General features: G+C 42.5%; 1 protein-coding gene across 3 annotated transcripts in view; it reads left to right on the top strand.

The window, feature by feature from the left end:
- Positions 1-247: 247 nt before the first annotated feature.
- The window catches only part of ITGB8 (integrin subunit beta 8), a 65,555-nt gene continuing 50,904 nt past the window's right edge, over positions 248-14,898 (top strand). For 2 of the 3 annotated variants that reach the window (XM_054817799.1, XM_054817798.1), the window contains exon 1: positions 248-1,011. In XM_054817799.1, the coding sequence (XP_054673774.1) occupies positions 882-1,011 (130 nt within the window). In that variant the 5' untranslated portion in view covers positions 248-881. The remainder of the gene's footprint in view (positions 1,012-14,898) is intronic. The other variant, XM_054817800.1, reaches the window with a different exon arrangement.

Below are 14,898 nucleotides of genomic sequence, written 5' to 3'. Positions count from 1 at the left end.
GAGCGCAGCGCTGGCGGCCTTCGCCCGCCTCCCCGCGGCGGCCGTAGGCGCGGCCGGGGGGCAGCGGCGGTGCGAACAATGGGCGCCGCGAGCCGCCGCTGAACAAAGAGGCGCGGGCGGCCGCAGTGACTTCACCGCCGGGCCCGGCCCCGCCCCCGCCCGCCCCCGCCCGCGGAACCTGCCCCGCTGCCGTCTCCTAGCAACCGGGGAGACCCGCGGGCCCGGAGCGCACCGACCGCGGCGGCGCCCGACGGCTGTGCGGGCGGCCTGGGCGGCAGCGGTACCGCCGGCCGCGCTCCCCTGCACACGCACCCCCACCCCACCCCCAACCCCGGCCCCGCGGCGCAGAGAAACAACCCCGGCGGCGGCTCGGGACGGCGGCAGGCAGCGCCCACCTGGCGGCGCGGCGCCCCGGCGGGGGTGCGCGGCGGGGGCCGGCGGGGGGAGGCAGCCGGGGGGGGGGGGGGCGGGGACAGCCGCCGGGAGGTTGTTTCCCTGAGGGAGGTGCGGTGCCTCCGCCGCTCCCCGCGCGGTGCCAAGTGCCTCCCCGCGGCCGGGCAGGGCGGGCGGCGGGGCGCCCCTTGCGCGCCGGGCTGGAGGCGGATGGAGGGAGCCGCTCTCCGCGCTCGGCCGGGGCCCCGCCGCCGGGGTGCCGCCCCTCGCGGGGTGCGGGGGCGCGGCAGGCGCTGCCCCAGAGATGCGGCGGCCCGCGCCCGCCCCGCCGCGCGCCCTACCTGTACCGGGCCCGCCGCCGCCCCTCCCCCGGCCCCGCCGCCGCCGCCGCCCCCGCGGGGGCCGGGACTCAGAGCGCCGCGGCGCCGAGACGCGGCCCCGAGGAGAGGGCGAGGGAGCGGGAACGGGAACGGTGCCGGCCGCGGCGCATGATGTGGGTGCCGCTGCTGGCGTGCCTCACCGCGGGGATCGTCTCCGTGCCCAAGTGCCAGCGCGGACCCGGACCCCTCTTGGGGGCGGCCCGGCTGCTGGCGGCCGTGCCGGGACTCTGCCAGCGCCGTAAGTTGCCGAGCCCCTCGGGCTGCTCGCCGTGCCCTTGGCCGGTCGTGGTTGGGGTTGGGTTTGGTTTTCGCGCGGGGGCCGTGCGTGGACGGAGGGCATGCCCAGGCTCGGCGGCTGCCCCCGGGATACAGCCCTGACAGCCGGGGCCGCTCGGCGCCGCGGGCGCACACCGCCCCGGCCGGCCAGGCGGAGCTGTCGAGCGGCGGGCGGAGGGTACCTGCGGGGAGAGCCGGGCTGGAGCGGCTGGCCTCTGGCCAAACTTCACACTGCTGCTTGAGTACCGCTAGTGTGAGCCGGTGATTTAATTGTCCATCCCGGGGGCGACCAGCCTTTACGGAGCGGTGGCAGCTCCGCAGGAGTGTGGGGAGCCCACGGAGAGTATCGCACTCCAGGGTGCTGTGGGTCCTGAAGTGCCCGGTCACCCTCCGCAAGCCTCCGAGAAGCGGCACACAGACCCTCCGAGGGGTCACAGACTGCAGATGGAGAGTTCTTAGGGATGAAAACAACTCGTTTTTACGTCTTTATATGGCATTTAGAGGCAGGGTTTAAAATTGACAGAATTACGGGAAGATCGTCTTCTCTTTACCTTGGGGTAACAAACCTGTATGCTGACAGTTCCCTGGTCGCAGTGGTGCTGGTGGTGGCAAAGGCTCTGGTAAATGTGGATAACCCCTCAAATTGTGGAAGGGCTTCCCAAACCCTGGGCATCAGTTTTGATGCATGCAGGCTGAGAGGAGTTCGTGCAAATGTACCTTTAGATTGTACAGCAGTTGATTAGACAGAGCTATCAGGTTAGTCAAGTATTTCATAAAGAATCTTCTTTAACTAGTAGTGGTCAGAAAAGCAGATCAAGTTATCAATCATCTTTTTTTTTTTTCTCCTTGTGGAATAAATGCATATTCCAAGTTTAAGCCTGGAGTTAATTTAAAATGTTAACATGTAACCTCTAAAAATAAGATTTACAATGGGAACAGTGTATTAGTCTTAAGTTCTTTATTGCATATGTGACAAATTCATGCCTAATTCAGTGCGATTTGCCCAGTGCTATTAAAAACAATGGAATAATTTGTTAACTTTCATAGGATAATTTATTTTGCTTTTTTGGCTTCATATTTTGAATTCAAAACCAAACTAAATGTCAATAGGAAAAATAAAATATAATATTATTAAATTCCTTATGAAACATGACATCTTGTAGTTAGTATCCCAGATTCTTTTTTATGCAGCATAATTGAGTTGAAAGGCTAATTGAAACTTTATGGAGAGGCTAGTTTTGTGCCTGAGTGCACTGCTGTGCTTGCTCATGAGTGTAGCTCCTGGGTACACATTAGTGCAAATAATGCATTGGAACAGAATGCCATAGGGGAAGATTGTGCATGGGGCTTTTGCTCCAAAGGATGCCTGCTCTCTTTGTTGTGCTTGACAGTGAAAATATACATGGGTGATACGTCATGGGTTACGTGTTTATTGTGACAACAGCCTCCAGATTGGGCAGACTGTAACTCAGATAGACCTTGTTTTTTCCTCTTCATTTGAAACCTCTGCTAATTCATGAAAGCTGAAAGTCACACTGAATTCTTTCCTTCATACATAATCACTTTACAGGCTAGAGCCACAGTTGAGGCAAGTAGAGTGTTTTGTTTTGTTTTTCTGTGAATGAACACATGAAACTTTTCATTATTGTTGTTGTTGTTGTGTGCTTTTTACTTTTGGTTGTGATAGCTCTATCAGCCAGTACAGCACCACCTGGATCCTTTGAACTTCTGCAGGCTGTTCCGAGAGAGACTCTGGGCAGCAGCTCCATGTACAGCTATTTGGCAGCACAGCTTTGTTGAAGCAGCCACTCCTCTTTGCTTCTGCCTTCAAAGTGCTAGGCATGGAGAAAAGCATCGTGCTGTTCCCGTGCCATCAGCAAGTTCAGTTTATTTATGTGCAGAGTTGGCAGAACCTGCATATCTGTTTCCTTGAATCTCCAGTTCTAAAAAAGACTGAAATGAATATGAAATGCACATACAACTTAAGTTTATTCATTCTTGTTGGAGTGTTTGTGGCTCTTCTAATTGAAAAAATGGATGGTTTGATGATACCTGAGGTATTTGTTCTGCAAACTGCACTTTGAGATGTGAGTTACTGCTTGGGGATAAGTAAAGGTAGAATTTGGCCCTGGGTTTGGAGTTACGAGGAGCACAAAAGGAAATCTCACAATGCTGTAAAGTTGCAAGTCCCAAATTAAAGGTTCTGTAAGCTCAGATTAAAAGGTTAGTGTTGCAGCCTTCTACAAAGGGTCCCTTGTTCAGTAAGTCTCACCAAAGGAAATTTGCAGTTCACTAAGCCAACTAAAACAAATACCTGACATAAGAATGGAGCTAGTTCCATATTGATTTCTACAGATCCCAAATTTATATTTAAACACTAAAACCTGAAAAACTCCTAAAGATATAAACCAGTGAATTGAATAAAAGCTGGATTCTACAGCGAGAGCATGTGTATGCATTGTGTTAACCAGTTGTGTAAGTGCTCACTTCAGTGGAGACAGTCAGTTCCCTGGCCTTGTTCAGAAACTAGACTGTTGAAACTCTTTATCTGCTGTATAAGTACATGGAATACGTAGGGCTTAAATACTGAGGAATGACTGATTGGTCAAGGTTAACAGAGGACATTGGTTCAAATCTTAGCAGTGTCTCAAAAGGAGGTTTTACTTATATTAAAATTTGGAAACTAAGGTACTTGGGGCTTTTAGAAATATCTAGGTAGTCATTCCTGTATGAAGATTACGTAAACGGAGTTAATTTGTGATGTGCACATAGGGATGGGACAGCGTGAAAATTTTTATCCCTAATTTAAGAGTTGGAGAACAGTCCCACAACAATTCTGTTACGTAGCCATGGTTGCCAAATCTCTTGACCTTTTAAAAGCTGGTATTTTCAGTCTTTCTTAAAGTGTCATTTGGAAAGACAAGATAGGGGGTTTGGGAAAGTAGACAATCTGCGATCATGGCAGGGACAACTGTTGATTGTTTTATCCCAATAGCATGATTTCTAATGGCAAACATTTGCGCTCCCTCATCTGGGTCTTTGATGTTTTGGCAATCTTGTCATGTCAGATTCTCATCTGTGTTCCTTCTAGTTAGAAAGTTTCATAAATCATTACCATGTTACTCCTCAAAGGAATAGGTAGAGTCATTCAAACCACCCATGGAAGAGCTGGTTTTGAAGAGAGGTGCTTGGGAAATGTCCCTGCACAAAAAACAAACAAACAAACAAAAAGTCTGAAATAAATGATACATCATGATAGCTTTAACCAGTGTTTGTGTGTTGATTTCTCTTCTGTACTGGCCCATTTCCTTTTGGGGCTCAGTGGAAGAAGCTGTGTTGTATGGGCTACTCAGCACTGAGACGGTTCTTTCACTAAGACTTAAAACAATCCAAGAAGAAGAGAAAACCCATTTTTAATTTCCTGACTCTGTGTGGGTGATCTGCTCCCTAGGGGTATTGGACCATGTTCAGGAAAGTCAACCTGGGTGTTTGAGTGGGCTGTAGGTTGCAGTTCTGAAGAATAGCGAGGGGGAGGTTTGCTGATCTGTATATTGCCCAAGAAGCATATTATGCCAATATATGCATAAATTTGCTTTGCAGAGTGTACACTTCTCATAATCCGTTGCAATTTCATGTATCTTCAGGGGGTTTATGTGGTAGGGTTTTTTTATTTTATGTTTTTTGCAAGTTGAATGATACTGGTGGTTGCATGTGTGGTATTTGCAATGTTCCCATGCTGCAAGATGTTTGAGATGGGGTGAGAATGGGAAAAGAGAGGAGATGGGCAGTTTACCAACTAGAGGAGCAATAACTCTTGGTGCTCTGGGAAGGCTGGCTCTGTCACTTAGGACACGCTGTTCCTGAAGGAAGTTGTGAAGGCAGCCTGAAGATTGCATGCAGCAGGAATACTCTGTATAGCAGTTTGAAGAGGCAGTAGCTTCTTTTCTGGTCCTTAAACTTTCAAGGGCTGGAGCTGCAACAACTGAGCAAGCAGGAATTATACCCCATTAGTCAAGAGGCCTGAATGAATAAATTTTATTTTCCATGAAAGTACAATCTAATTTACCTCTCCAGAGCATCAGAAAGATGTCAGAATGGGAGCTTTATGGGAGCTTAAGAAAATCTTCATCTAATATGCCCTCATCTGGTTGTATGTTCAACAAGAGGACATTAAAATGTCAGATTATAATTTCCCTTATACTTCACAAAGTGCATAAATGCTGGTAATATTTTTAAGTCCCTAGAAAGAACTCATGACAACATGTCCACGTTAATTGTGTCTTGAATTTGGGACAATTTGTATCAGTTACTAATCTACAAGAGGAGGTAGAAGAAGACAAACGTAAGACACTATATTTACAAATTGTGTAAGTTGACATGGGCTGCTGCTATTTATTTTTCAGAAAGTCAGATTCAACATCATTATTTTTGGGAGTAAGTCCTTAGAAGCTAGGGATCTCACTTCTTTAGAATAGGCCTTATTGCACAAACAAAATCTACACTACATGCATGAATTATTTTATTTATCACCAATGTATGTTTAAAAAGCTGCATATAGCAAACCCATACTTTTTTAGTATCGAGATAGGTGTATCTTAGGCAATGATTGGGATTTAATGAGTTATGTTAGGGTAAGAAGGACAAGCGGAATGGCTTTGTGTCTTGAGCTTTAAAGTTTGCTTAGTGTTCTTATGACACTAAAATCATATGTTATATTTTCAAGAATCATATATGTGAACTATCCTGTGCTTTTACTGTAACTGGTAGTGCAGACATTTTTGTGTAAAGCTGGCTTCTCAAGTTGAAAGTACAGAAAACAAAATTCTGGAGAAGGATATCAATTCCTTCTTGTTAATAAACTTTTGTGGGTTTTTTTTTAAATCAAATTCTTAAGGCCTTGGTATTTCTCTTTCTACTTACATCCTCCATTCTAGCAAAGTCTGTCTAAGAAGCTGTTGTATGTGTCCATTACTAATTGCTGACTTCTGTCTAACCAGTGGAAAGATGTAATACATCTTTCTGATCTGCTTAAACAGGCATAATTTATGATGGACAAAGTAGGATATGGTATGTTATTCTTCTCTAAGCACTTGAACTTTATTAAAAGATAATTTTTTTCTTTTGGCAGTTTACATAAATGGACTTGGGCTATTTAGTTTAGCTTTTGGGAAGGAAGTAGGGCTCTAATGAATTAGTTCACTGTCCACTGTAATGGAACCTTTCTTCAAGAAGAAAAGTGAGCTTCTTGCCAGCCATTCAGGATTCCCCCTTGTTCTGGTGGCAGAACAAGAATAACCCTTTGAGCAAAATGTAAGTGTTTCAGGATGATCGGAATTCACAGCATTAGAAAGCTGCCAAAAAAGCAACTCCTAGCTGAGACTATATTTGCTAAATTGAAAAGTTTGCAAAACTCATAATTGACTTTTTTCTTCATATGTTTCTATGCTTCCCATGACTTCATTGTCATATGCCTGCTATTACCAATGGTTACAGTAATGAGTCTGAAATATTTATAATTATCAAGAGATACTAAGACAGAGATTTTAACTGTAATTATTGGAGGAGGAAAACTTTGTAGCTTCAGGCAGGTGGAGTGATGTTTTTATTTTTCTTCAGACCCCTTCTCTGCCCCCTGACTTGGGACTTAAGTTGTTAGCAGTAGTATTTCATTGAGTTCAGATCCTGAAAACTTAAGTATTTTTGCTGTTTTGCTGCTGTTGTAGCTGTGTTATGAATACAACTGCATGAGGTATGGTGGCATCACAAAAGTAGGCCAAGTCTGATTAAACCAGTAACTGCCCTTTCCAAAATAAATTCTCTTCCTTCTTGGTGTTCAAGGGAATTAAGCTAAGCGAATACCACTTATACCCTTAAGTACAGTAGACTGATTTATTTCCATTTCATCTCCGTAGGGTGACAGGGGTTAGTACTGTGCTGAGGATAACTTGCTTCTTTCAGATGTGTGCTTCTTGCTGGAAACCTGAACCAAGATCCCATCTTCTTGTACAAACAGGACTCCCAGGAAATAAGAAAACTTGAGACAGCTTACACTCTGGCACAAATGATGCAAAATGACATGACATAAACTAGTGACATCAGCAAGCATGCTCTTCCAATCTAAGCAAAACTGTTGGATTGCATTTTACTGTCAGAAATGTCGTGGCATTACTTCAGAACATTAAATAAACCACTACCTGTTTAAAATCTTGAATGTGCTCTGTCCCTTACAGAGCATTTAAGCTGCACCTGCAGACCATACACATATGTGAATACTTAGTTGCAGAAGCACAAGCAGAAGCTTGCATTCAAACAGTATATGTGCACCAGTAGTTATAGTTAGTATGCGAGTCTACTTACTTTATATGTTTTGTGTAATTTTTGCCCCCGAATTATAAAAACCTAATGGGTTTATATAAACCTAGAATGGAGGTTGGCCAGTGTTTGTTCCTTGACAGGTATGGCTGGGTTTCGGGTTTTTTTGTGAACACCACATGTATCTCCTATTTGAGAAACTAATTTCTCAGTGTTCTCTTAGAAGATCTTTCTGTTCATTCATTTTTTTATCAATATATTCAGTAAAGCACTGTAGTTTAACTCAGCTTTGAAGGACTTCTAGTTCAGCTGTTAATCATCAAATGTGCTGTGCTATCACACGGTTAATTAAAATATGACATCTAACTGTTTCTGCCTTTAAAGAACATAAAAGTAACAAAAATAATTTAGAAGTAAATCCCAGGAAGTTTTTACTACATTCCATTTGTCTCAGGGCCAATAACTGTGTTCGAAGATTGAGAATCCTATTGTAAAGACAATTACCGAAATAACAAATACCAAACACTTTGTATTCTAGAAGGCAATAACATTTTTAAAATAGCTCTACTGAATAAATGCTCCTCCCAAACTTGTGGACTACATACTGCAAGTCCTTAAAGAGTGGTGGTTATCCTCTCTGATACCAGTCTTAGCTTCTATCTGATATTCTTGAGGTTTTCTCATTGTGAGTGTAAACTATGTATTATGTGTTCAGTGGTTTTTTTTAACCCTGACATGTCTTCCTAATATACACATATGCACAGTTTTTGGTTTGGAGCTTTTGGTTTGTTTCAAGAAAAACTTGTGTAAAAGTGCAATTCAGTTATTTTGTGTTCAGAATTGAGGGACTGGTTCCATTAGGTTTTGAGCTTTGAGAATTATGGCCTGTAATGCAGAGTAAGTTTGTTCCAACTCACAACGTATGCAGATAAAAATAACTGAAGTGAGCTGTTTGCATTGCTATGGACTGAGAACCTGTGGATCGGGTCGTTTATGGTGACGCTCCTTGAGAAGAAACAGCTCTGAGCTGTTGCCCATCCTCTGCACTGCTTCTGCGTTTGTGAGTGAAAGCACAGTGGCAGGAAGTGGTAGTGCTTTTATGGGGCAGAAAGCAACAATTTGGTGAAGACTAGATATGCAATAGAAAGGGGGATTAGGGAGGCGATTTGGGGTTGAGGTCCTGGTTTGAGGAACTGGAGCTATAGAAGATGGTGGGAGATACAGCTTGGACTTGTATTCAAGGTTGAACTTCTTAAGCAGGCAAAACCTAGTCATTTGTGTTTACCTATATATTCATCGTGACCTCATATTTAGGTAAAGACTTTATAGTATACATGGGAATATACTGGCCATTCTAGGTTGTTGATGTGCTACTTGCTAGCAGTGCTTACTAATACACAAGAAATCAAATTAGCAATGAAATACAGCAGTAGCCGTTCCAGGCTTCGCTCAAGCAGCATGACTGTATCCAAGCTGGCCAACTCCGAGGGAGATTCTAGCAGCTGGAAATGACCAGACTATAATGATTCCCATGCCCATGTTCCTTCCTAGGAAACAAGGGAATTAACACAGCTCCGCGCATCCTGAAGTTCCCTTTAAATCAAAGGATTTAATAAGAAAAGATTAAAGCTCTCTGGGTCCATATGCTTTGCATTTTTATTGGTGCAAAGCTGTGCAAACAGGACCATCAAACCTGTGCCATAAAAGCTAATGGCTGTGGGAAATGAGTCTCTTCCAATGATGTGATCAGAGTAAATTGTCCTGTATGTTTTTATTTGCAAGAGACAGAATAGGTTGGTTTCAGAAACCAAATAGTCTTTGACTCATTGTTTGCAGGCGTGGATTGCATCAACAAAATTTAACCATCTCCCATAAAAGCAGGAAGTTTCATAGAAGGGAAAGGCTACAAGTGAAGTTGGCCAAGAAACAAAAAATATGTTTTGTGAAAAATTTCAAGGTTACATTGCTTGTTTTCGTTCTGTATTGCGGCTTGGGAACAAAGATAGTCTGGAGTAGCCAATAACTCTGTCTCCCACAGTCAAGGTCATGTTTGAGGCTGTGGCTTGAATGTTGTGTTTGTGAGTCCTAACTGCTGTACCAGTAGCTATTTTGGGTAGTACCTTTTCCAAAATGCTACTATGTGCATCTTTCTGACAAAGTAAAAACAAATCTTCTAAATTTATATATATACATGAAAAAATTGAGTTTATATGCATCTGTTCTCAAAGATTGTGTCTTGAATGATGTGCAACATTCATATAAGTGATGGAACTTTTCAAAGAGGTGAGGCTAAGGCAGACACATGTCAGCTCAGAGAGGTGGCAGGAGTACCTCCTTGAAGCCTAGGATCTATATCATTACCTAATTATGGAAATGCCCATACGCTACTTGGGAACTCCACCTCCATGTGCTATTACACAACAGACTTTTGATACATTTGCTGTCCTCCAGCATCAGCCACGACTGTCCTTTTCTGCCAGAGCTTTCCTAATGCTGTGTTGACAGAGGTCTCCCCTTTCTCCTCCTCCCCCTTTGCCTTGCCTTGTTCAGCTGATACCCAGCATCAGTTCTCTCAAGTGGCGTCACTCAGAGCTTGCACAATGCGCAAAAAAAAGGAAGATCTCGCTTATCTTGCTGCAGAGTTTGCAAAGGCAGGAACTCTCATACAATGAGGCAGACTGCTGCATTACTTTGCATTTTTAGGGCTTTTTATATCACTCGTGTCACTCTCGGTAGTGCCTGTGGTGTTCATAGGGTACTGAGTTCATATGGTAATGCAGATTAATTGGGGAACCCCAAAAGTATCAAGGGGATATTGGCAGAGTTAGGAATGGAAGCCCGTATCAGTCATCAGGACTTTCTCACTGCATTTATCCAGATGTCCGTGTATACCTCTTATTTATTTCTCATTTATATCTCTTCTCTATAGCCACATCATGGTTTATCTCTTCCAATATACTCCATTTTTCTTTTTAGGAACACTGTAGCACTTGATTTTTTTTTTTTTAAATGACTAGTAGAAAAAGAAGGTCTGGGGTGGTTTTGTTGGCTTTTTTGTTCGTTGTTTGCTTGTTTTTTTAATGGAAAGGTGTTTTTACTCACTTGCCATGTTTACAGAAGTATTTTTCCAGGGCTCAGGATTTAACAGTGCCAGTCATGTTTTGCACCTTTCTTTTACACATCTTCTTTTTCTTAGCAAACACATGTATCGCTTATGTGCTGAGTTTTAGTTTACTGCTGCTTCTCTTGCTGGTAAAGGATATTTTCAAATCAGTGTGCAGCTTAGCTCCTGTCTGAATAGTGAAACTAGTGGACAACCATTAATAGAGAAGTGAAACCAATTAACAAATCCAGTGTGTAATAGAAAAAAAAAGGGAGAGGGAAGAAAAGTTTTCTGGTATTTTTGCTCAAGTAATCTTGGGATTTTATTATAAAGCATAATAGATGTACAGTTTTCAAGTTGAAATCTCCTTTTCTGGGCAAGGGTGAGTACCTCCGAAAGCTGCTTCCGAGGTGTACCTTGTAACCTTCTTGGAAAAACTGGTGATGACGAAGCGTGTTTTTAAAGTGTGGCATTGTGCACAAAGGGAAGAGAGAATTCTTGCTTGTTTGGAAAAAGGGGGGGAAAACCCTAATTCCAGGATTAGGTTTTAGGATTGGCAGTTAAAGCACAGGCACTCATTTTTTCCTTGTAATCTGAGCAAGTAAGTGTCAGACACAATAATCATGGAAAAAATTCTCCCTCTGTAACATTTTTACAATGCTTTTCATTGTATCTGCACATGCAGCCAAAGTGAATTGAGAAGCTGTGTGTTAGCTGGGACAGTTACTGCCTCTCCCCTCTGCAGGAGTCACGTTTAGCTCCTGAAGACAGACAGAAGGGTGAAGATAACTGCAGTACAGTGCGTAAAAGCTGAAGCTTTCCTCAGAAGTGATGCTACACGCAAGTTGTTGAAGGCCACGCTATCTGTGGAGAGGGACAGCCTGTTTGATTGCTGCTCTAGAACAAGATTGGATACAGAATTTCCGGAAAAAAAAGCTCTGTACAGGCTAGATAACTTTGTATTCTTGCCTTAACAAGTGTTCAACAGTCTGAAGACCATGATCAGGGAGTATAAGCTGCTAGTTATATTTTGGCTTTCTCTTTTAAGAAAGCAAACGGTACACCCTCCAAAAACAGCAGAAACGTGTACCAACAGTGAAGCTGATAAAAATCCAAATTCTTGGCTGTACTTGAACAAAATGCTGTCTGTTTGAAAACCTGTTTAACATCCCCTCTCAAACGCCAGTGCGTGGTATTGTTATTCTGTCTCTGAGATAAATACCATGATCATGATAAAGTTATTTTTCATAACAAGGAGGTAGAATATGATTATAACATATATGATCATTGCCTTCCCTTGATCCCTCTTGTTGCTGAGAGTTAAGGCTTGCCACACCTGTGATCACTGTAAATAGCTGCAGTCGTTGCAGCATGGTTGTATTTTGTGGAGGAGGCTGGAAAAGTGCAGTTTAACCTGCTGCACTCACTTTTTATTATATGCATATGCCTGTGCAGTTCCCAGCACAATTTTTGGCCCTTGTTGAAAATACCTTTTGGCATACATCAGTTATAACTAAGCCAGTAGAAACTTGCCCTTAGCTTTGGCTGAACAGTAACTCAGTCTTGTCTGGACTCTGTTTTTGGTGAAGTGGCAGGAAAAATCTCAGTTCTTTTTTCAGCCAACTCATAAAAAAAATGTTTCTTGCTTTAGCATATGATTTTTTAAAGAAACTGAGAAGTTTAAACTAAGTCAGTTACGGTTTTAGAGTAGACTTATAACTAAATAATAAATATTTGGTGAATGAAAGCATGTCCATAAATGTTACTGCTATAAGGGACTATGTACTTGGGAACTTCAGTAGTGATGTAGCCAGAATATGTCTCGGGCATTAATAAACCTTTTTCAAGTTTCTGTGTAGTCCAAAAAAATCAACTTTTTGAGCCAATGGTACCAAGGTTGTCAATTGCCAATCCGTGACTTCATGTTGCGAAAATGGGGCTCTTGAGACTGGAGAGTTATCAGTAAAGAGATTTGCATCCAGCAACACTGTATATCTCATTTTTTAAAGCTTTTCATCTGCCATGAAAATCGAAAGCCCAAACTGGATTTTAAGATTTTTTCTTCTGCCTTAGCAGTTTAGAAAGACACACACTCCCCCTATATTTTATCAGATGGGCTGTATTAATAAACTAAAACTTCAATAGATTTGATAAACTAACCATATAGAAAAAAAAAATTGGGACAATTATTTTTCAGTCGGTTTTCTGATGCATCTGGAAATATGGTACGGTTGTTCCAGCCATAGACACACCTTTTTTTTTTTTTTTTTTTTCTTTAGCAAGTGCACATTACAATAAGATATGGATGTATTGTTACATGGTCAATGGCATTTAATTTGGGGAAAAATGAAAATTTGGGAGAATACATTGCCTGTTTTATGCAGATAGGATTATATGTTTTAAGAAAGGAGTCTCAGAAATTACTGCAGGAAAATTAGGCCAAACTCATTATGTGAGTTTACTGATTACAATGACCAGGAATTAATTTGACTTATTCCTTATCTGTATAGCTAGATACACAGGTCTCTCATTTCTTCCTGTCACCTATTTATCAAAACAGCTCTGTCTCTTACAGTGGATGTTACTTGATTGCCAACTTTGAAGTTCGTATCATCTCCTCCCTGTTTTGACCCACGGTGGTCTTTACCCACTGTTACGCTGCACACCAGCAATTCGCATCTTTCCTTGTCCTTTGGCACTTTTACCAAATCCATCACTTTACTCTCTTTTTCTTGTAATGTATTTCATCTCTGCTGCCTCTGGTATCCAGCTGAAGATGGGAGTGATGTTTCTGTGCCAAGAACAATTACATTCCTTTTATTTTTACTCCTTCAACAACTTTTCATCCTGTGTCTTTGTGCTTTACCAAAACTGTCTAGAAATAGATCTGTGGCAAGTTCGACAGCCCCATGCATGTCAGTACCTACCTGGAATCCTCACTCTCATTCTCCTCTCCTGCAGTTTGCGGTAGCTTTTTCTATGGCCTCCAGGTCTGCTCTTTCAGACTCCACAACATAAAGTGCTGTTGCCATCTTCTTATAAATGCAAAGGAGTTTTATTGGGTCAGTGCTGAATAAGCTTGCTCTCATTTCACATCCAAATCAAACTTTCTGTGTTTGTTTTTATAACAAACAAACAAAAATCTTTTGGATTTTGTCTCGTTCCTTTCTCTCTCCTTACCCACGACTCCTCCTTTATTTATCCCTGCCTACCTCTCCCACTCTTTAATCAGTTTTCCCTCTGTTCCAGCACCTTCCTGGGCTGCTTTTCAGCTTATCGTTTCTATCACATCTGTAAGAGTTTCTCTCCCTTTCGTATACATTTCTTTTCTCACATTGCCTGCATGGCAAAAATTGTCATCAGTCTATATGAAATAAAAATATAGATCTGACCTTTGAAATTAATGAAGTCGCCACTAACCTATATGTTATCAGTATAATGCTGCAATTGTGCTGTACTAGACTTTTCTATCTTGTTAATACTGATAATGGTATATATGTTGTTGATACTAATAACTTGCAAGCTGTGATTGGTTCCTTGGATCATCAGTTATTCAAAATGACCTATTGAGGACTAGCTGTTCATGTGATACAGGATCTCATCTTTAAATCCATAGCTGAAATCGGTTAAATAAAGGTTAAAAAGATGTCTTAGTACATGTTTTCATAATACTGCCTTTCACTGTGAGAAGTTGCTCTCATTGCGGACAGATGATTTGCATTATCGCAGGTTGGGAAGAAATAACCTGATAGATAGAACATGTAGCCAAAACTTTGGACAACAAACAAACCTTTCTTCAAACTGATTTTGGTATAATGATACGCACATTATCATGGTGGACCACTTAAGAGATGTAGTCTTTCCAGTATGCAGTAATTAATTTTATTTTGTTTGCAGTATATTTTATAATCATATACTATGCCATGATGAATATGCCACTAAGCAGTTTTAAACAGTGCTCCTACTGTGCTGTGCTCTGAAGAGTCATATTATGTACCTTCCTCATAGCTCTTGGCCAGCAAATTTTGTACGTGTAGAGGCACACTGGTCTGCAAGAGCCTTGTGCTGAACGTGCTGAAAGGATGCGCTGATGCTGACGTTCAGGTTGAACTGACTGAGTCCCTTGAAAAGGCTATCTCTTCTTCTCAATTCTGACCGCCAAAGTTTCATAGCAGAGAGCAGTAACTTAAGCAGTGACCTGTAAAACAAAGCTGTGAAAAGGGTATAAAGGGCTTTGCTGATGGACCTGTTAGTAGGCACAATTTTTGCAGTTGTTAGTACAGAATTATGTGTCTTCAATCTGTGACATATGTAATGTTGGATAAATTTGCATTCACTTCTGAAAAAAAAGAAAAGTCTGCCTCTTCTGGGAAACTATTCATTCCAGAAAATGCAGAGGGGGAATATTTATAGAAGGTGAGAAAATATTTTGGG

The sequence above is a fragment of the Grus americana genome, chromosome 2 (genome assembly GCF_028858705.1).
Source record: "Grus americana isolate bGruAme1 chromosome 2, bGruAme1.mat, whole genome shotgun sequence".
Taxonomy (NCBI): Eukaryota; Metazoa; Chordata; class Aves; order Gruiformes; family Gruidae; genus Grus; species Grus americana.
Note: the sequence above shows the minus strand (reverse complement) of the source record. Positions and strands in the feature narration are given on the sequence as shown.